We start from the raw sequence: 22,099 nt of genomic DNA, 5'->3' as shown, positions 1-22,099 counted from the left end.
TAAATATTTAATGATATAAGTAATATCTTATGTACTTTATTTACCTGCACTAAAGAGGTTGCTCCTAAAGTGACAAACTTACTGTATGAAGAATTATCACCTGCAGCTCCCTTCAGCTCTATGGAGCCTGTTAGTGTCTTTCAGCCCATTGTTTTAGTTTTACGGCATACTGCTCTCATCAACCAAGGCAGCTGTTTTAAGCTAAATGGCTCTGATAAACCTACTGTACATTACTTGCCCTGCACCAAACAGCAGACATAGTGAGCAACTAGCCATAACAACTTTTTAAGGTGAGGATATATTAAAGTTGTATTAACTTGTTCTGCTAATAATGCTAATAATGTGAATAATGTTCTCCCTAATGACCAAAAAAAAATCAATTAATGCAGCTTCAATGTAATATTGTCTGTCCATATTCTAGTACTGCTACTTCTGCGTAGTGAGTACAGTATATAGCACATTTGTTGACTACTCCCTTTTCCCCGGTCAAAAAGCTTTTTTATGAACTTCACTATGAAGTGCAGAGAGTTTTATCTAGCGATGATAAGCTAATCAGCATTGTGTGAACACGTATGGCAAGGACTTTAATGTAACAGATGTTAATTTACATGTGAAAGTTCCACACTGAAGATTTAAGACATACAAATTTGACGTATTAATGCAACCGCAGAACTAGATGTTTTGGTCCAATTCACATTCCATATTTTATGAGCCACATGTGAACATCCACTAAACATTACTGTAGTTAATATATCACTCTTATCACACTTAGATAATATATCTCTCTTATTACACTTCTGAGCAGATAGTTATCAATAGTTTCCACCATGACAGCTGTTCTGTCATAATATATCATCCATTTATTCCAAATAGTGAGAGAGCTTGATTATAGAGGAACCGGGGGGGGGGGGGGGGGGCTGTTGTAGTTAAATGCTGGCAATCACTGGTGTTTGTCATTCTGCATGAGATCTGACTAAGAGAAGCAGGCATACTTAGTCGTGGGAGACTTTCCTCTCATTCATTCAGTCTGGATCTATCTGTGGAACTTCTGTCAGCTGCTGTTTGTTAGGCCATGGGGAAAAACTGCCGAGTCAGCAAGCTGTGCATTCTGTTCGTGGTCTTAGCCCTAGTTGCTGTGGCAACCATTGTCACATTGTGGACTATTGCCCTGGCAGGAGGAGACAATGGTGATGATGTCACAGCTCCTTGGGACAGGTAGGATATTGACATTTTACATATTAACAGATCTGCGTCCTTGAAGGGAGATACATATTGCTGCTCTACAGATCCAACGTATCTCACAGGATAGTGATCAATGGTGCAATATGAGTTAGAAATAATCCTGGATCAACATTCTAATCTTGGTTTAATTTAATCCTTGTTAGTGAAACAAAGACTACAATTCTTAAATGAATGAAAGACACACAAATGTACAATGTCCAAACCTCAGCTGCTCTGGAAGCTCTTTCCCATTGGCATCAATATTTCCCCATGACTACACATGAGAGAGCAGAGAGCTGCCCTACAAAGTGGTTTTTAAATTGTGCATATTACTTTCAAATAAACTTTATTACATTTGAAAGCAAAATGATTAGGTGTGCCTTGATATGTTACTATGGTGACACAACAGGCCTTTTTCTCAGAAGGCATTTTGACATGTCACAGTAAGAACAGCACAGGTGTAAATCATAACTTCAGGGTCCTGGTTTTGTGCATGTCGACTCACTGTTGCTGCTTTTCCTACTATGACAAATTGAAATGTCTGTTGTAAAAAAATGCCTATTACACTCATTTCATTTATGAGTCTTTATATCCAATTGCAGTAATCTGAGGTATCATCTGTTGACTGTCTGCTGTCCTGCACTAACAATCACACCTGTCCCAGTGTTCAAAATATGTCGATCGTGAGGAAAAGGATTCCGTGCACACTTTTTTATAACAATTTATAATATTTTGTGCATTTTATATTGTGCAACACCCTTTACTGCCTGATGGGTCAGCTTGCTAAATAATACTTGGCATAACGTCATACTATGTAATCTAGAAGATTACTGGATATTGCGGGGGGAGGGGTGGGGAGATGATCTTTGCTCTAACATGGTGCATTGTATTAACAACTTCTATAATAGTAATAATAATAATAATAATGATAATGATTGCACACAGCACATACTGTTTACATGATGAACATCGGCAATCCTGGTCAATATTTTCTACATTTCATTTAATTGTTTTCAATTTCAAATTTAAACCTGCAGCGGCTCTTCTCACCTAGAATATATTTTACATATTTTTTTATTGTAAATTTCTTTCTTTCTTTCTTTTTTGTATTATTAAGGATTACTTTTACTTTTGTGTATATTATGCACAATATTATGCACAGGCACAGTATAGACACTGTACCTCTGAAATGTAGTGGGGTAGAAGTATAAAGTAGTATAAAATGGAAGTACTCAAGTAAAGTACAAGTACCTTAATTATGTGCTTAATTACAGTACTTGAGTAAATGTACTTAGTTACTTTACACCACTGCCACAATCTTACTGTAGATCAGAAAACATTCATAATGGTCATTTTGGAAAGCAAAGACAAATGACCTATTCTGTCATTTAGGTTGGAAAACCTGTTGGGAATTTTAGTTTGGGATGATGATGATTTTGTAAATGTGAATAAAGACTTACACAGAATATGTATTATTTATCATATATATTACAAAATCAAACTGGGATTTTATTTAAAAAATATTGTGAATTATGATACAAGGTAAAGTTACAGTCAAATTCCTCATATGTAATCTGATTACCTACTTGGCAATAAAGCAGGTTCTGATTCTGATTCAGATGCAGTGCAATGTAATGCACATGGACTGGATAAATCTGGCTCATTTGCATCATATTGATTTATTGATGCCCACATAAAGAAGAACTGTGTAAATTCTGCAGTGTTTATGAGTATAAGTAACAGGCCTGATAGGGCAGATTTATTTCTTAATGAAGGTTACTGTGACACAGCAGTGTGTGGAGCTTGAGAGGAGTCAGCTCCTCAGACAGAACAACAATAGTGACGTAGGGTTTGTGACATCCAGGGAATGTCAAGCCTTGTCCTGCTTCTGAAAGAACAAGATTATTTCATTTAATAATCCATGTACGTATCTCCCTCAGGTACCGTCTCCCCACTGCTTTAGTCCCTGAATCCTACAACATCACTCTGTGGCCTCGTCTCAGCCCTGACCCAAACACTGGCCTCTACATTTTCACAGGTGAGTCACAGCAACAGCCCCACACATGGGACTGTGTGTACGTAATGTGTGCATGTATACCGTAATCCACTTTATGAGTTGTTGTAGTTTATTATTTGGTGTACCCACTTTTCTCAGACAATGTAAAGAGAGAGTGGCGCCATCTGACTACTTCCTCCTGTCAGTTATAACAACAACAGCAATCAAGACAATATGAGGATAAAGCAGAGAGTTCTTTTCCACTTAAGGGAAGTGAATTGCACTTCTTATTCACTGCACATGTGTGGTAGCTGCACTGTCTTCTGGTATATTGAGGTTTCCTAAAGACATGTACTTGGGGGTTCTGTCCATATGCTGAGCAGTAAATGCTGAACACACTGTCATTTTAAACAAAAAATAAAATAATTTTGTTTGCATTTAACAACAACTTAAACCTAATGAGACCCATCGGGGTGTGGTGGCTTGCATTTGCAAACCATATAAACTGGTGAAACAAATGTTTAATCATATAACACAGGAATTCCATTATAAAATGGAAATGTAAAACACCCAGTGGACATTTATGAGGCCAAAAATTCAATGATGGATTGGTTTTAAGTGGTACTGACTGGGCAAAAAGGCTTTTCAAAAAAAAATCTTAGAAGCTTATACTTGAGAGGGATAACTTAGGATTTTAATAGTTTAGTTATTTTAAAAAGTTCTGTATTTTTTGCATTTTATAAGCAGTTTTTAATATTTATTTTGGTCTTAGGTACTCTTCATATTTGTATCTATATTCTGTGACTGTGTGGCAGTTTTTACTGTGTTGTTTTTGCTGTGTTGTCTCTGTTGGAGATGGAGCATCGTTTAGACTGAGGCTGACCATTTACGTATGTGTCTGTTCCTCACTGGATAACTGTCAAAACATCTTTTTTCCCCATTCTGTAAACATGTAATAAAATACTGAATGTTTTATTACTAACTGATGTGGGAAAAAATGACAACCTTGCAACACATGTACGACATCTACTCCACATAAACTGTCACTGTCACTCAGTCTTTGCAATAAAATCTTCTAAGAATTTATGACTCCAGTTGTTACAATTAGAGTTCCTCTTGTTCCAGGAATACCAGAGAAATGAGTCCGCTAAATTTTACAGCTCAAACACCAAGTGATTTGCTAGAAGTCGATTTTTCACAGTGAATATTTAAAAAAAATCAAAAAAGACCTTTCTTTAAGAAAAATGAGAGAGCAATGATGGTTTATTGGTTGACATGGGCCCTATGAAGAGCATACTGTACATTTGTAGCCTACTGGTGTTTCACAAATGAACAATATATATGTAACAAAACATGTAAACAATATATGTAAAGGTGCTGTATATTGTTTACATGTGAACTATGAAATGCAGGATGAAAAACGACATATTCAACAATAAAAATAAACATATGAATGAGTAGATGAATATGAAAAACAAATTCATAAAAGATGAAGTGAATGCATAAATAAATATTGGAAATTAATTGGGAAATAATAATAATTATTATTATTATTATTTACTTCTCCATTGCTAAAAATGGACTATTATTTATTCATTCATTCAAATGTTTCATTATTCATATGTGTATGCTTTTCAGTTTTAATTTATTTATTAATTACTATATACTGTATATATATTTTTCAGTATTCAGTTTTGATAAATAAATCATTTTTCATCCTTCACATTAAAGGGCTAATGAATTGTGACCAAAGTGCGAAGCAAAGCTGTTAGAAACTGTTCTATCATTAAAAAACATTTTATTTATTTTATTAAAGTAGGCTATGAGTTATCTGTATGTATTTATATTCATTACAGAAACTATCAGATGTCCTGATTAATTATTAATTACTTCATTATAAAATAAAAAACATACACATATAATAATGTCTTTTAAACAATGCTTATTATTCATTATTTTAGAGCTTTGGTCCCTGGCTGGCCTCAAACCACCAACCTTTCAGTATACAGCTGAATGTGCTAACCGACGCATGCTAGTAGTTGCCAGGTTGTTTATTTCCTGCAAAAATCGATTAGTCTATGAAGTTTTTAGGAACACATGCAATTATCATGTTGAATAGCGTTACATTTTAACTAGCCACATTTTAAATGAAAATGGTAAACCTGGCAACCCACTGCCATTAATCTATGTTCAGCTGTTAACTGAGATCTTCACATTCTTCAACATATTATCCCTAGTTAAGCTGCCTGCACTCTGCAAATCATCTCACATCATACTGTAGTTCAGTGAGTCTCTATCTGGAATCTATTTTTTAGAAGAAGGAAAGATGACCACGCTCCCTGCCTGAGAGGTTACCATAAAAAGTTCGAACTGTCCTTCCTCTCAAACAGTGGCCGTGTTTTAATTGTCTAAGCATGGACTGAGTTGCATTATTCTTGTAATGAATACAAATAAATACATTTACTGCTTATTATACTATTAGCTACTTAATTCTGCAAAGAAAGCCAAACTTTACTTGTCCCCTGCTATTTTCACTGGTAGAAATAAGTAAAATAATAGAAATGCAAGAGGTAACAAATAATGCAATTAACTCTCACATATACCATGTAAAACAATCAAACAAACAAACAAAATAAAAATAATTCCATCATATATAGACAAATATCTGAGCTATTGACACATACAAATATCAAATATGTTTGAGTCATACATAAACATAATTTAAGACCATTTGGGGGTTCAGATGAGGTCAGAGAGCATTAACAGGACAGGGTTTGTTCCACCTCATTACTGACAGATAAGCACCACAAGCTGGTGCTGTTGGCCCAGAAAAGACAATGAGTTCCAGAGGTTTATCTAACATTGCTTGTAGTCCTGTAATCCTTCTGTGTAAATGATAGGCATACATAATGATAGGCCTTCTCTGTGTTGCTTTTGAAGAGTTTTGGAGGCAGAATGACCCTGCTTGTGGAGTATAATGATATAATACTGTTCACAGCAGCTCTTTTAAACATTTCAGACAATGTAGAGATGATGAGATAATAGAGTACCGGATAGTACAATATATAAGATAGAAAAAAACAGTGGACACTTTATATTGAATGCAATGTCCTATTGATAGAAATCGCCAAATTATTAATTTTTTTTTTGAAAGTACTGAACTATTTCATATACGTCTTAAAACATGTCTGGAAGGGATCTTTAACAATCAGTAAAGAAATACAAAAATTAATATGAACAAACATTTTAATACATAAAAAGTAAAAAATATACATGAATGCTGAAATAAAGTAATTACATGCATAATTGAATGGATCAATACATAAATGTTAATTAATAATAAATAAATACTTCAAAAGTCTTTAATTTAGTGCTCCTGCCTGGTTTACCCAACGGACCCTCGAATGAAATGGAAATACTGTTAAAAAAATTGGAGAAATACACTTATAAATAAAAACATAAATGTAACAAAACACAAATAAGTACATGTACATTTGTATAAATAAATAAAAAACACTTTTATTAATTTATCTCCTGATTAATTACCAGCATTTATTCACAACTGTTTTCATGTAATGGCTTAATTTTGTATTAAGTTTTTGTTTATTTTTATTTTTAGATTTGTTGATTACATTTTTATTGATTTACTTCTTCATTTGAGCATTTATTTTATTATCATTGATCAGTAATTTTTTTTGTCCAGCATAAAATAAAAGTAAAAAGTAAAAAAAAAAGTACTGTAATGCAGGTGTACGTAATCCACTTCTGTCTGCCATCCCATCTAACCAAAAGCTTCCCCCTTTTTCCTGAATTCAGCTGAACTACCTGCTCCATATGCGCAGTATTTAAAAATTATTCTGCTTTTTTCTTGAATTATTCATTATTCTTAATTATGCATTACTATTTATTACATATTGTTTGTTAGAGCTCATCCTCATTTGGCTTTTGTTTTTTGGGGGGGTTTTATTCGTCTTTGAACAAGATGCATTATCCAGGATTCATGTCTGTGCTGTTCTCCATACATCCATCAGGTAAATCCACTGTGGAGTTTGAGTGTGCAACAGAAACAGATCTAATCCTGATCCACTCCAACAAACTCAACTACACTGTGCAGGAGAACACACACATTGCCACGCTCATCGCTTCAGGTACAGTGTACATGTACACACACACACACACACACACACACACACACACGCACACACACACCCCCATGCACACTAAGAGGGAGAAAAAGTCTTAAGACGGAGTAAAGTAAACTTGTGAGAGACACAGTACAAGTCGAGATACAATATAAGCTTTTCACAAACACAGACAATATTATTTTCCATTAATGATTATTGAGCACATCTACAGTATGTTCTTGTCTTCTGCATAAAACAGTCACAGCTGCAAAATAAACAAAATAAAAAACAAAACTTATAGATGTTTTGAATTTCTTTATAGTTCTTCAGTCAGACTTCAAGTCTGACCTACTTTAAATAAATGAGCGAGGGAGGCAGGGGGAAATCTGCACTGATCTCTCCTAGAGAGCAGTTTAATTTCAGTTTCAATCAATTTTTTAACCACATTTTATGTCCTATATATGTCATATAAAAGCTGCTTCATGCTGCAAGAAGACATGGTTTTAAAATGAACAACTTGTGATGGATATGGATATTAAAAAACAGCAAGGCATTAATAATCAAACTAATATTCAAATGAAATATTAATAAATTCCCTTTTTAGGACTTAGGCATTTAGGAGTAGGAGTAGGGTGAAAGCCCTGAAAAGCTTCTGTTTTGTGAAGTCTTAAGTTACTGTTTGTAGAATGGCTTGTTTCTGTCTTTTTTTCGGATCCCTTACTTCTATTCGTTGGCCAGGTGGTGGGTCCGCTCCCGGCATTAAGTCCTCCTGGTTGCAGCCTGAGACGCAGTACCTGGTTATCCAGCTGAATGGTAATTTAAATCAACAACAGAAGTATCAGCTGTACACTGAGTTCACTGGAGAACTAGCTGATGACTTAGCCGGCTTTTATAGGAGTGAATATGATGAGGATGGAGTCAGAAAGTAAGCTCTTTATTCTCTCTTTGTCTATTTCTATATGTAGATGTGCTGTGGTGAGATCACTTCAGTTAGTATTTGTGTTCAGAATGTTTCACTCATTCTCAGGATTGTTGCCACCTCTCAGATGCATCCAACATATGCCAGAAAGACCTTTCCTTGTTTTGATGAGCCAGCTATGAAAGCTGTTTTCCACATCACTCTCATCCATCCCCCAGGGACTGTAGCCCTGTCCAACGGCATGGAAAGAGGTTGGTGCGGTTTACATGTATAACAACATGTTGTATTTGCAGAAACACACAGTTAGAATTATTAAACTAAATCATGCATGCAAACCAGATAAACAGCTTGCAAATTCCATAACCAGCCATATGCATTTCAGAGAATTCAGTATCTATATCCAAGCAAGCAAAGCAGGAAACTACCTCAGGGGCCCCAAAAGGACATGCGTATTCCTGGTGCATATTCCTGAATAAATGTGTGTTTCATCAAATTAATACAAATAATTGACATGATACTAACTATTAATCTGCAGATTATTTACTTGATTAATCCATAAGTCATTTAGTCTGTAAAATATTAAAATAGTCAATATTTTTCCCCACGTCCATGGTGATGTCTTCAATTTGCTTGTTTTGTCCAGCCAAGAGTCCAAAACCAAAATATATTCAATTTACTGTCATGCTTGATAAAGAAAAGCAGAAAATCTTCACATTTAAGCAACTGAAACCAGAGAACATTTGGCATTTTTGTTTGAAAAGTGACTAAGACAATTAATCAATTAACTAGTTGCTGATTAATTTCCTGTTGATCGACTAATCGTTTTATCCTTGCGGCTCTAGATTTATTCATACTGTATAGCACTTTTCTAGAGCAGAAGTCTCAAAGCGCTTCACAAGAAAAGACAATATCAAGACATAAAATATAGTATTCTACTATTGTCAAAATACACACTAATAGATTAAAATTACTGCTTTTTTCTGGTATTGCCTCTTTGTTTATTTGTTTTATTTCGGGAGACGTCATCTGAAATTTCATTGTACCTGAGTACAATAAAGATCATTCATTCATTCATTCATTAAACCTAAATGATCCTTGTGTGAAATTTTGATGATGGAGAGCTCTGGAAAGAAGCTACAGACAGCTGCCACAGTCAGTATAAGATTAAATGAGAGTTTGCAAGCAACTGCCAGTGAGAGATCAATAAGATCAATATTGCTATAAGTGAAAATACTAGAATGAAAGTCTAGAATGAAATGATCCAAGTGGGAATACAGAGAAAAAGAATAAAATCAAACCCATGAGGGAACATGTTCAGTATATACTCTGTAACAGAGACTAGTGAGGATCATTTATAACTTTCCTAAAACCTTTTCTAAAAATCTAAATCACATTCATTTGTAACCCACTGTTTAGCATTCATCTAACTGTGTGTTTGTGCTCTTTTCAGATATTGTTAACACTACTATTGATGCAGTAACAGTGACACAGACCAGGTTTGAGCCCACCAAGAGAATGTCCACATATCTACTGGCCATCATTATCTCTGACTACACACACCTGAGTGCTACACAAGGAGACACTCTGGTAAATGTTGATTATTGCACTACTTGGTGAATTAAATTTTAAAAAATGGATGAAAATATTCCTGCAAATGCAGTCGTCAAATTCAAGTTCCGTAATTGCTTTATTAAAGCTCATAATTCTTTTATAAATGTTACTGTAACAGCCCCCCCCCCCCCAATGTTTTTTTCACAAATTGCACCCTGTGTGTATATATACTGATATTGATAATACATAATAATACATAATACATGTAAGTGTTTGCTGTTATGTGTTCAGATCCGTATCTGGGCTCGCAGGAAGGCGATTGAGCAGGGACAGGGAGACTACGCCCTCAATGTGACTGGACCCATACTGGACTTTTTTCAGCTGTACTACAACATCTCCTACCCTCTGAGCAAGTCAGGTCAGGCTGCTTTATACTCATCTGAGGCCTGGTCAGTGTTGGCTGACCATTGTTGTGACTTGTTTTCTGCTTACCTATGCAGCTACTGTTTTCTGTGACTGCCCATTTCACACACATCTTTTTGACTATTTCCATTCTGTTGTTTGAAGAGTCTTGAATTATACACACCTGTTATGTCACACAGACAGATCCTGATTTCTCACTTGGGAAAAGAAACTGTAAAGTTATGTGACTCAGCAAGGACAAAGAAAATCATAAACAAGCATTGAAAAGTAAAGAAAAGACCAAAAAACATAATGATAAGCACAAAAAGTGATAAAATAAAAAAATGGGTTTAGTTAAACACAGGCTGCTGATAATTCAGACACACCATTAATACTGGATTTCTTCTGTCAAGAAAAGACTAGTATGGTAAATAATAGTGGTACACAAACATATAACATAGCTATATGATGATGTTGCCAAGGCTGAGGGTGATTGCTGCAGGGGAAGTGTGATTGTTTTAGTCACAAGCTTATCACAGTACTGCTGTGAAAATAATTTGTTTTTATTATAGTTGACATTATAGTTGACAGTTGATTATTTTTCAGTGCTTCACTCTCTTTAGTTCAGTTCCTTTGACCTGCATTAAACTTGCTCTCTGCCTCACAGATCAAATTGCTCTGCCAGACTTCTATTTTGGGGCGATGGAGAATTGGGGTTTGGTGACATACAGAGAAACCAACCTGCTCTATGACCCTGTGACCTCCTCCAACAGAAACAAAGAGACCACTGCCACCATCATTGCTCATGAACTGGCACACATGGTGCACTGAATTTTATATTGTGACTATGACCTGATGACTATGAAATGATTTATTGGCTGATTAGTAAACTAACTGACTGATGTGGTTACATTCTGTGTTGCAGTGGTTTGGTAACCTGGTGACTCTGAGATGGTGGAACGAGGTCTGGCTGAATGAAGGCTTTGCTTCATATGTGTCTTATCTGGGAGCAGACAGGGCTGAACCTAAATGGAATGTGGTGAGGATTTCATCTCAGTCTTTGTCTGTTGCCATATTCAATTCATTAGCCACCCACAATACGTGAATACCCTGCCCTCTTCCTTACTTCTACTGTTTTCTGTTGACCAGTAATGTGTTATTCATTTTATATTTAATTAAAAAGTTAAATCTTGAATTTATGTATTTTTTTCCTTTTATGCATAAAAATGTACTCATATGTCAGTGTTTTAATGTGTCCATATGTGTATATACAATATTCTTTATGCTTATACACACAACTTATATAGACTCATACACACTTTGGTTTGCACATTTTGAAAATCATATAAAAAATTGGAAAGTAAAATGTTACCGCATCTCTGCCATAATAAACCATACAATTTGAAATAGTTAAACGCTGTACAAAATTTTCAATGGTTTTTCATTTCATCAAAATTTTGACCATTGGTACTCTTTCCAGCTGGTATTGACATGTCATGATTGTATGCCAGATCTCATTTTCCACTATTACATTTCCCTGGTATCAATATTGAATTCCCTTGCCAGAACACACACTAGCTTGCATTTTACTACTGTAACATCCACATTCTCCTTAGTTTGAATTTCCCTCACTCCTCATTTGTTTATCAGGCATGTTTAGAACTTCCTGGTTTGATCCATGCACTATCGTCATTTAAATAGTGGCTGAATTAGAACTGTACATAGCCACAGTATTGCCTGACTGATACTGAATTTTTGAAGCTGATACTGATACTACTATTTGAGAGTTTTCAAGGAGAAAATGTTTTATTTAAATTAAATTAAATTAAATTATTATTAACTAATAATATGAGCCAATACTCAAATATTACATTAACATTTTTGACAATCCCTTAAACTAGGTCTATGAAGAATAGGGACTGAGATACGAACTGAGCAGGACATGTTACAGTTATAAAATAAACTAGTCAGTGCTCTCTGATGGACAAATAGTGTAATGGAGACACTGTTTTTAAATTACATCACACATGTCTTTGGCTTTTCTGCAATGCCATTTTGTCATATTTGTTGACAGACATATATACCAATAGCAATATATCTGTGATAAGCAAATATCTGTCAATATATCAGCCTTGCTGAGTCATCATTTGGTCTCAAGTGGAGAGTTATTGCATTTATACTGAAGAAAAGAACATGGTGTATTGATGGTTGTATTTATTAACTTATTCTTCTATGAATCCATTTTTTATCAGCTCATATACACAAAATATAATAACTATCTAAATATATTTCTGTGTCTGTTTGTTCCAGAAAGACTTGATTGTACTTGATGATGTGCACAGGGTCTTTGCAGTGGATGCCTTGGCCTCCTCTCATCCTTTGTCTTCTAAAGAGGACAGTATAATTTTGCCAGATCAGATCATTGAGCAATTTGACGCCATCTCATACAGCAAGGTACACAGTAGGGATGCACGATATTGGATTTTTTGCTGATATCTGATATGCCAATATTTCCAACTCATTGTGGCCAATTGCCGATGCCTATACTGATATATGTACATATTTTTTTCCAGCTGGCTGAGGAGACTATTACACATGCAAGCATAGATTGTACTAAGTATGATCAAGAAAGACAATATATGAAGGAAGAATTTAGGAAGACTGGAGTTCAGGAGCTCAGCATTAAAACTTTAATGAACCTGCCAAGTGGGTGGAGCAGTACAGTTTTCTTTGAGTTTATTAGACAGACAGGATTAATGTGTAGGATTAATCTCTGGTTCACACTCCGGAGCAGAAGGTGGCGGTAATGCACCTAATATGCTGGTTGCCAACCGCCATTATAAACCAAAAAGAAGAAGATTTTTTTTTCCAAACAGAGTGGTACATCCTGTCAGCCGAGGCGGTGGAGGAGATGGCGACATATCAGCCTCTCATAATTGGCAGAATTCACCAGAATTCGCCGATGCCGATATTTCATTTTAGAGCTTTTATCGGCCGATACCGATAACGTGCCAATAATGTCATGCATCTCTAGTACAAAGGCAATAACAAGATCATCTTATATATTTCAATTATTATCATTACTTTTTTAAATATATCCCACACCATAAACATGTACATTAAATATGCACTTACCATTATTTTAAACTCTTTTGTCCTGATCCATTGCCTGTGTGTGTCTCTGTGTCTCCTCAGGGTGCAGCAGTGTTGAGGATGTTGTCCGATTTCCTCTCAGAGCCTGTCTTTGTCCAAGGACTCAATGTATGTTTCTTAATTTATTTTTAGACAAACAAACATTATATGTACATTTTGGTTTGGCGTTAAACACCCTGCTGAGATGAATCAGGGACAAACTGATTCATGTTTATGATTCATAGCATTGTGTTTTCTTTTGTCCCCAGAGATACCTCAACCGCTTTGCCTACAGTAACACAGTAGGGAATGACTTGTGGGAAAATCTAGAAATGGTAAGATGGAGTTTGACTGTATGTTATTAATGTCATACCTAGAGAAGGCGTGAAATGATTTTAATAGATCTGTCAGAGCTGGTAGTGACTGTGCAACATTTATTAAAAACAAAACTGTATCATCTGCATATAGTGATACATGAGTATAACTCCTGATGGCAAAGGCCAGATAATAAAGGTCACAAGGGCCATTTTTTGTGAGTTCCTTTTGATGGAGGAAAGGAGTTCAGAGGCTAGGTTACATTAACCATGTTTTTTTTCTACTTTTGCAAGTAGTGCTCTATGTGAAAAGTGCCTTGAGATGACTTCTGTTGTGATATGGCGCTATATAAATAAAGATTGATTGATTGATAGTATATGCTGTACTGCCATAGTGACACTATAGGTTATGTTTAAATGTAACACAAATTTTCTAAACTAGATACATAAATGAAAATGTTTGACTTTGTAGATTATTTTCACCTTTGTCAACAGGTGGTGAAAGCCAATAATGTATCCCTTCCTCATCCAGTTCATGACATCATGAACCGTTGGGTGCTTCAGATGGGCTTCCCTGTAGTTACCATTGATACTGTCACAGGAGAGGTATCCCAGAAGCACTTTCTGCTGGACCCAGAGTCCAACATCACAGTTGAATCACCTTACAAGTACGCAACACTGCTACAGAATTTCACGGCAAGATATAGATATCTGAAGGAATTTTCTTCTCCTCAAAAGTAGTCATCCTGAGTTACATTACTTATTGTGACTCAGACAAACAGATCATTTTTAGAACCAGCATGAATGGGTGTTTGGACTACAATGAATTGATTTTGATTTCCTTGAAATATGTCTTAATATATAGAGATACGTATTTGTCTTTTCTTCCTCTTCTATCTGCTACCTGCTGTCCTCCCTCACTTGCCTCAGTCATGAATAAATGTTAAATGCATTTCCTCCTCCACAGCTATGAGTGGCTGATTCCTGTTAGGTGGATGAAGTCCAGTGAGGTCCAGGGAGATGTCTGGTGGCTTATGGAAGAGACAGGTATGAAGTAATATGGATTAATACATATGTAAAACATGGCAAGGACCAACCTTTTATATAAGAAGTTTGCAAAATACCATGATTAAAACATATGTTTTGCAAACATGATTTTGTTTGCTACCGTATGATAAATAACTGCACCTGGATACCCATTTTCTATCTCACGCTGTCTTTTCTCTCTCAGCTGTAAACGTGGAGATGAGGAGTGGTGATTTGTGGGTTCTAGCTAATATCAATGTGACTGGTTATTACCGAGTAAACTATGACCTGGGGAACTGGGAAAGACTCCTCGCTCAGCTTAATGCAGAGCACCAGGTACACAGTGAGATGTTAGAGTCTGATGGATGGAGGACCAAATTTGTTGTTCCTTAAGTCTTCATTCTCTCCTCATTTCTTTTTTTATTTCTTAACAGATTATATAGCAATTGTTTGTATTTCATATCATGTTTGACACAAAATCTGTTGTGCAGGTTATACCACTGATAAACAGAGCCCAGCTTGTGGATGATGCTTTCAATCTGGCCAGGTAGGTAACTTTATCCACCTGGAGATTTTCCTGCACTTTCACTTAACTCAGTTTAGATGCTTGGACTCATTAGTGTCTGTGAGTTAGAACCCAAATAAAACCAAAGCAACGTCTAATTACATGTTATCATTGTTAATGACAGAAAAGACCTTATCCAGGAAACACTGAACATACCTGCCATACAAAAGAAAATGTTCTGAAATATCAAAAGGGCTAAACAGCTAAACAAGATTGAAAATATAAACAAGACATGAACATTTTTTCTATTCTTAAAGCATAACTAGTAGTGGGGCCAAAATGAAATCTTTATCGAATATCATCAAAGGAGAACTCCACTGACTTTCCACATCATCGTGTGTTTTCAGGTAAACAAGCCCTTTGTGTTTCCAGAGGCAGCTGTGTGAAATCTGATAAATGTCCTCAAGTGATGTCACTTGAATCAGCGTCGGTTGGGGCTGAAGACTACAAGTTTGAAAATGAAACAAATCTGACAGAAGTGATGTTACCAGACCTCTGTAGTTCACTAATCATCTCTGCTGGAGGCTAGCAGCTCCAGACTATATTAGCCGCTACTAGCTTAACACACCATAATCTCCAACTTAAAATGTCAGCAGTGGGTAATGTGGGAATCAGGTTTTGAAAAGGTATAAAACCTGGAATAAAAAAGACGATAGCTCTGACTCTGCTGCATTGATTTAAAAAAAACCTGTTCATTATGAGTCCGACAATGTTATAGGAGTGCAATGCTAAATCAGTGGAGTAGTCTTTTGAGGGAGCTAGATGAAAGTTCATGGAGTCATTAAAATCAAAAGAGTTTGTCCCCCTGCAAGAATGACTGTGCTTGCCTTTTAGATTATGAGATTGTTTGTCCAAAGATGACATTTTGTCCCGAAAGCAGCCCTGAATTAATTTTTTTTTTTCTCTCCAAAAATGGAAAGAGATCGTCCTCTGGAGAGCATGAAATTTCTTCATACATTTCATTGCAATATCCCCATTAGGTTTAAATATTTCTTTTGTGCAAGATGAAAATTTGGCATTTTGGTGGTGCAAAAAGTGAGGATTTTTTCAGAGAAGAACATACGTAAGAATTTCTTATGTACCGCAATCTTGGACCAACAGAGAGACTGATTACCCATGTTAGACCAAAGTGCTCAAAAATACATACTCTAGTTCATCTTTATTTGATTTATCCAAACTACACAACTACATCAAAGATAGACATCTCATCTTAACTTGGGTGAACTTTATATTAAATAATCAAGACCATGTGTCTGCTCTGTCTGCAGGGCTCAGCTGGTCTCCACCACTCTTGCTCTGAGGACAACCTCCTTTCTGTCTATGGAGACTGAGTACATGCCCTGGCAGTCTGCTCTGGACAACCTGCACTATTATTATCTCATGCTGGATCGAACTGAAGTCTATCAGCCTATGCAGGTACAGGACATTATCTGTGAATGTCTGTGACAAAGACTGAAGTTTAGGTTTAGGAGGATTTTTTTTAGCACCTGGCAGCAAAGCAGCTCATGGACCCTTCAGGCAGACCCATTGTTGTCTGTATGCCCCCTGGTGGCCATTAGGAGGCAAAACATTGTCTACAAAAAAGTGTCCTTTACTCTCCTGTCTGTAACACTTTCAGGACTACATGAAGAAGCTGGTGACTCCACTCTTCCTATATTTTAAGAATATGACATCTGACTGGACCCGTGTTCCAGACAGACACACTGACCAGTGAGTATACTCACCCAGATACACAATGTAATACACACCGAACAAAAAAGCACTGAAATTACATAAAAAATTAATCACTGACATTACCTGTAACATCTGTGTGTGATTTTGAAGCCTCTAGTCCTCCACAGGAAAATTGAATTAGGTCAAGATTTTTACAATTTGTCACTTTGTGATTTGGCAGAGCAAAACTTTTGAGATCAAGATTTTCATATTATTAGCAGGGTTTGAACCTCTCTAGAATTGTTGCAAGTCTTTGGAGAATGCAAATAGTCAGTATACATTTTAAAGACTATTATTTCCATTATTCACTATGGCCCAGACAATATTTGCGAATAGTATACTACTATACAGTACCAAACCACATGCTATTCTCTGTTATGCTATGCTGTGCTACATACTGTTACAAAATATATGCTATGCTATAGTTTGTTATTCTATCCTATACTATACTATTCTATGCTGTGCTATATGCTATATCACACAATACTATATGCTATGATATTCTATGCTATATGCTGTGTTACACATATGCTATGCTATCCCATACTATACTATGCTATGCTATTCTCAGCTCTGCTGCGCTACATGCTATAATATACACTATATGCTATAATACTAATACTATACTATGTGATATACTATATACTGTGTGATGCTGTTATATGCTATGGTACACACTATGCAATACTATACTAAACTATAGTGTATGCCATGTTTTGGCATACTACACTACACCTAGCATAGTATACCCATAGTATGGCTCAAGACCTTTCTTTAAAAGACAATAATATATACTGAATGTACTATATTGCTCTATTGATTTCAAAGCTTTAATTCTTACTTTTTCAACACCCAAGATGACCCACAACTTTCAAGTAGGACATAATTTTACCACACACAGATGTATTTGAGAGGCAGAGAACTTAAGTTATCACTGACCATGTTTGTCTCTCCTGCAGGTATAACCAGGTGAATGCTGTCCGTATGGCCTGCAAGACTGGAGTAACAGAATGCCAAAACCTGACCACCACATGGTTCAAACAATGGATGGACAACCCTCAACATAATTTGTTAGTCTTTGATAATGCCCCTTATTTTAACATACTTTTTTGTTTTATGATAATCATTCAATTCAATCTGATTTTGTTGCCAGGATCAATCCCAACCTGCGTTCTGCAGTGTACTGCAGTGCCATGGCAGCAGGTGATGAGGCAGAATGGAAGTTTGGCTGGTCCCAGTTTAAGAATGCTTCTTCAGCCAGTGAGGCCAGCAAAATTATGTCTGCACTGGCCTGTACAAACAACACACAACTGCTGGAAAGGTGTGTGTGTGTTGTCTTTCCTTTAAAAAGATCAGGAAGGTAGTGCAGGAATGTAATAAAGAAGTTAGGTAATGGAAAAAAAGGAAATGCTGGACAAAGTACAAGCTTGTCTGTTTATACTCAGTTATTTGTGTCATATCTGTCTTTTCTGGCTGTCCAGGTATCTCTCCTACACCTTAAACTCAACTATGATACGTAAGCAGGACGTCTCCTCAGTCATCACATCTGTCGCCAGCAACAGAGTGGGACAGAGTCTGGCTTGGGACTTTGTCAGGGCACAGTGGAAATACATGTTCACACAGTGAGTATTATATTCAAGGTGATAAATACACGGGTGTGGCAATTTTGGGGTGAGTTGTAATGTGGTTCCAAAGGATGCTGAGGTAGAGCAGGTAAGGTAAAAAGCAGCTTCTTTGGCCTTTGTTCAACAAGACTAAGAGTCTACAGCCATGCCAGCAGTGCTTTGATCTAAATGCTAACATCAGCATGCTAACATGCTCACAAGGATAACTCTATGTTGCTCTATATCAGTTATAATGTTGTCTTAATTTAGTATGTTGGCATGCTAACATTGGCTAATTAGCACTAAACTTTATGTAGAGCTGAGGCTGATGGGAATGTTATTTGTGGTGCAGGTATTCTGTCATGTAAGTAATGGATAATTAGAAATTTGGACCTCCCTCGACCTGCGAGATGGCAGGTCGAGGGAGGTCCAAAGTCTTTACAAATCATCCCTTGGGGACCATGAATGTCTGAATCGAATTTCATGGCAATCCCAAAAAACAAAAATGTTGGCACTTGTAGAAAAATCAGAGGATCACTTAAGTCATTAGATTTCATCCTGGCGGGGGCATATACAGTATGTCTGTGCAAAATGTCATGGCTATTCACCTAATATTTGTCAATATATTTCACTCTGAACCAAAAATGTCAACTTGCTGTTGGTGGTATAGGAAAAGTCAGGGGATCACCAACGTCAGATTCATCCTTTGGGGACCATGAATGTCTGTACAAAATCTAATGGAAATACATTTAATAGTTGTTGAGAAATTTCAGTCTGGCCCAAAGTGGTGGACTGACCCACTGACAGACCGACATTACCATCCCTTGAGCCATGCTGCTACCATAGCTAAAAACATGGTTTGTAGTCAGTGAAGACAAACAAGGGAGTAGTCGAGCAAAAAACAAAAATAGGCAAAAATCATAAGAAAGCAGGCGGGGCAAAGGCTGGACATCTACATTCGACAATCTGGCCAATGGAGAGAGACAGTGGCACGGTAAATATACTAGTAATTGATCGGGCAAGTGTGCAGGCAGGTGATGGTCAGGTTAACCTCAAGCCTGTTCACCTCTTGAAAGTCTGTTTTACTCTCTTGTTTGACTTGAGTTTATATTTTTCCAGATACGGGGTGGGTTCCATCTCCTTTGCCTCTATTATCAGTGGAGTCACAGCAAGGTTCTCTACAACTGCTGAACTACAACAGGTATGTCCACCACAATTAAATATTTTCCTAGTTCACCTAAAGGGCACACATCATGCACATTCCCAGGTTTACAATTTTATTTTGGGGCTCTACTGGAATGAAATAAGGAGTTTTTGAATCGTAAATCTTTGCATGATTTACAGTTCAAAAACTCCTTATTTATCTTATACTTGTCATTTATGGAACCCCTCAGTTCAGCTTCTGTCTGAAACAGGCCATTTTAGCTCCTGTCCCTTTAAGGCACCCCTCCTGATGAGCCAGATGATTGGCCAGGCCACGGAAGCTGCCTCTCAGCAGAGTTCTGCCAGCTTCAGAGACTATGTAAACAAACAATAGTAGTAGGATTTCACTACTCTTTACTCTTTACCAAATATATAAATTTCTCAAATATATTCATACATATTCTCGCTGAAAATATGCAAGTGGACAATGCAAACAACCTGTGGAACAACCTTAGTAACAAAGGCCACAAAATGGATAGCTGTTTGTGGGCATGTGCGAATGATCTAACATCAGTTTGATGGGGAAGTAGATGTAATTTTGCATAAGGAGGCCTGGGCTTTTGATTTGAAGGCATCATTTTTGACGTAAGTTTTGTAACTTCGACCATGTTTAAAATAGACATCCGGCATAAAACAGTGTAAAAATGACAGATAATCACAAAAAGCATGAGTTGTCCCCTTTAAGATAAATTACTTGTTAGCCTATGAATGTCAATCTGTAGTCTGAACTGTTTCCCCATGTGTCCTCTGGCAGCTGGAGGAGTTTGTGGAGGAGCACAGTGCAGCAGGGTTTGGCTCAGCTACTCTGGCTGTGGAGCAGGCGTTAGAGAGCACCAGAGCCAACATCAACTGGCTGCAGCAGAACAAACGTGAGATCCTGGACTGGTTCACCAGCCAGACTGGACGTCAGATGGGCTAATACACAGTCAGGAAGATAGAGCTAGGAGTTGTGACTCATCTCACAGATCAAAAGTGTTTTCATGTTTTTCATTGTGAACAAAAAGAACAATAAAACAAATGCACAAACTCCTATTGAGAAGCAACCAGAGTTGCTTCTCATCAGGGGATGAGAACTTCCTCCTAAGACCGAGTCCTGAGTCGTAGGAGGAAGTATATCAGCCTCTATTTCTGCACTGGAATCTCACTTGAAAACTTTCAATTTTTAACCTCTTTTGTGCATCTTTTTCAAAGAAATATGTCCAGGAGATACTGTAAAATCTACTACATGTTGAAATATAGTCCTCAAAATGTTATTGTAACAGTGATTATACTGTCCGGTCCAGTTTTAATAAACCCTTAAACATCTGAAAATCAACAAAACTGGCTGTGCTGTTATCAACCTTTTCAACAGTATAGCTTGAATACATCTCCATGAAATCCTCATGCTCTATCTGGGAGCAAACTTGGTACATATGCTTCCTTCAAAAAAGAGATTTCTGCTTTTACAATTTTCTATGTTTCAGATCTTAATAAATTGTGTATTTCATCTGATGCATGCATGCTTGCAAGAAAGTATGTATTGGAAATTTGTTTTAGCATCATAAAGAAAGTAAACCTGGTCATTTTAAAGGAATACTATGGTTTACTACTTGGGCTTTATGTTAACAGCTTGAGTCATCAGTTCTGTTATTTATGAAACTTGTACTCACCAAAGTAAATGCTGACCTTGCAGAACATGATAACATCACTAGAAATAGGCCCAATGGAGCAAAAAAACACGACTGGTCAGATGATCACTTTTTTCTGATTCACTGACACTGACATTTGTTGGTAAAAAATAAGTATATGTTATGTCGCATATAATCTTCCATTGTTCAGGAAAATTGTCTGCACATACAATAGGTCATAGCTGAGACAGAAAGTTGTTTTCCAAATAATTTTGTGTAATTACAGATTTGTTTAACACCTACTATAAAGTATCTGATTGTTTGATTGCTTGTGTTTTTTACTTGCGACATTACATGCTTGCTCTCTTTCAGTTTTACCTCCAAATTGATCTATAAGTGATCTTATCAGGCTAAAGTGTTTGTTTGTGTTTATTACCCCATTGGGCCCACTTTCAGAAATTGGATACTGTATGTATGGTTTGAACTAACCCAAAGGTTAGCTTAGCTAAGCTAACTTATTAACTTTGACTAAACATAGTTGTGTGCACAGTTTTATCATCATATCATTTTGGTCTCGCTGAACAGACTGGTGCTAACGTGGGGGCTGGAAGTGTGCGGACAAGGTAAGCTGCCACCTGAGGAGGAGAAATGTGATTCCAGGCAACTCCAAAGTTTTCTTACGCATGCTTTGGCTTCTTAGCTGGCTAACGTTAGCCACTGGC

At 36.6% G+C, this 22,099-nt stretch overlaps 1 protein-coding gene across 1 annotated transcript; it reads left to right on the top strand.

The window, feature by feature from the left end:
- The first annotated feature begins 947 nt into the window (after positions 1–947).
- Positions 948–21,702, top strand: LOC137182474 (aminopeptidase Ey-like). Its single transcript, XM_067588705.1, has 23 exons — positions 948–1,215; positions 3,162–3,259; positions 7,249–7,365; positions 8,080–8,266; positions 8,369–8,511; positions 9,711–9,847; positions 10,103–10,229; positions 10,881–11,035; positions 11,139–11,252; positions 12,524–12,667; positions 13,409–13,474; positions 13,615–13,680; positions 14,155–14,327; positions 14,627–14,706; positions 14,891–15,021; positions 15,177–15,232; positions 16,519–16,666; positions 16,869–16,960; positions 17,923–18,033; positions 18,117–18,284; positions 18,445–18,585; positions 19,687–19,768; positions 20,525–21,702. The coding sequence occupies exons 1-23, from the start codon at positions 1,073–1,075 to the stop codon at positions 20,687–20,689; spliced, it is 2,844 nt and encodes a 947-aa protein (XP_067444806.1). The 5' UTR covers positions 948–1,072; the 3' UTR covers positions 20,690–21,702.
- The last annotated feature ends 397 nt before the right edge of the window (positions 21,703–22,099 follow it).

The sequence above is a fragment of the Thunnus thynnus genome, chromosome 5 (genome assembly GCF_963924715.1).
Source record: "Thunnus thynnus chromosome 5, fThuThy2.1, whole genome shotgun sequence".
In the NCBI taxonomy this organism is placed as follows: domain Eukaryota; kingdom Metazoa; phylum Chordata; class Actinopteri; order Scombriformes; family Scombridae; genus Thunnus; species Thunnus thynnus.
The sequence above is the reverse complement of the archived record's forward strand: the minus strand, read 5'-3'. Positions and strand labels throughout refer to the sequence as shown.

Coding starts and splice junctions, on each gene's coding strand:
- LOC137182474 (XM_067588705.1), top strand. CDS start 1,073: ATGGGGAAAAACTGCCGAGTCAGCAAGCTGTGCATTCTGTTCGTGGTC. Junction 12,668..13,408: donor ACGCCATCTCATACAGCAAG/GTACACAGTAGG, acceptor GTGTCTCCTCAG/GGTGCAGCAGTGTTGAGGAT. Junction 18,285..18,444: donor AACACACAACTGCTGGAAAG/GTGTGTGTGTGT, acceptor CTGGCTGTCCAG/GTATCTCTCCTACACCTTAA.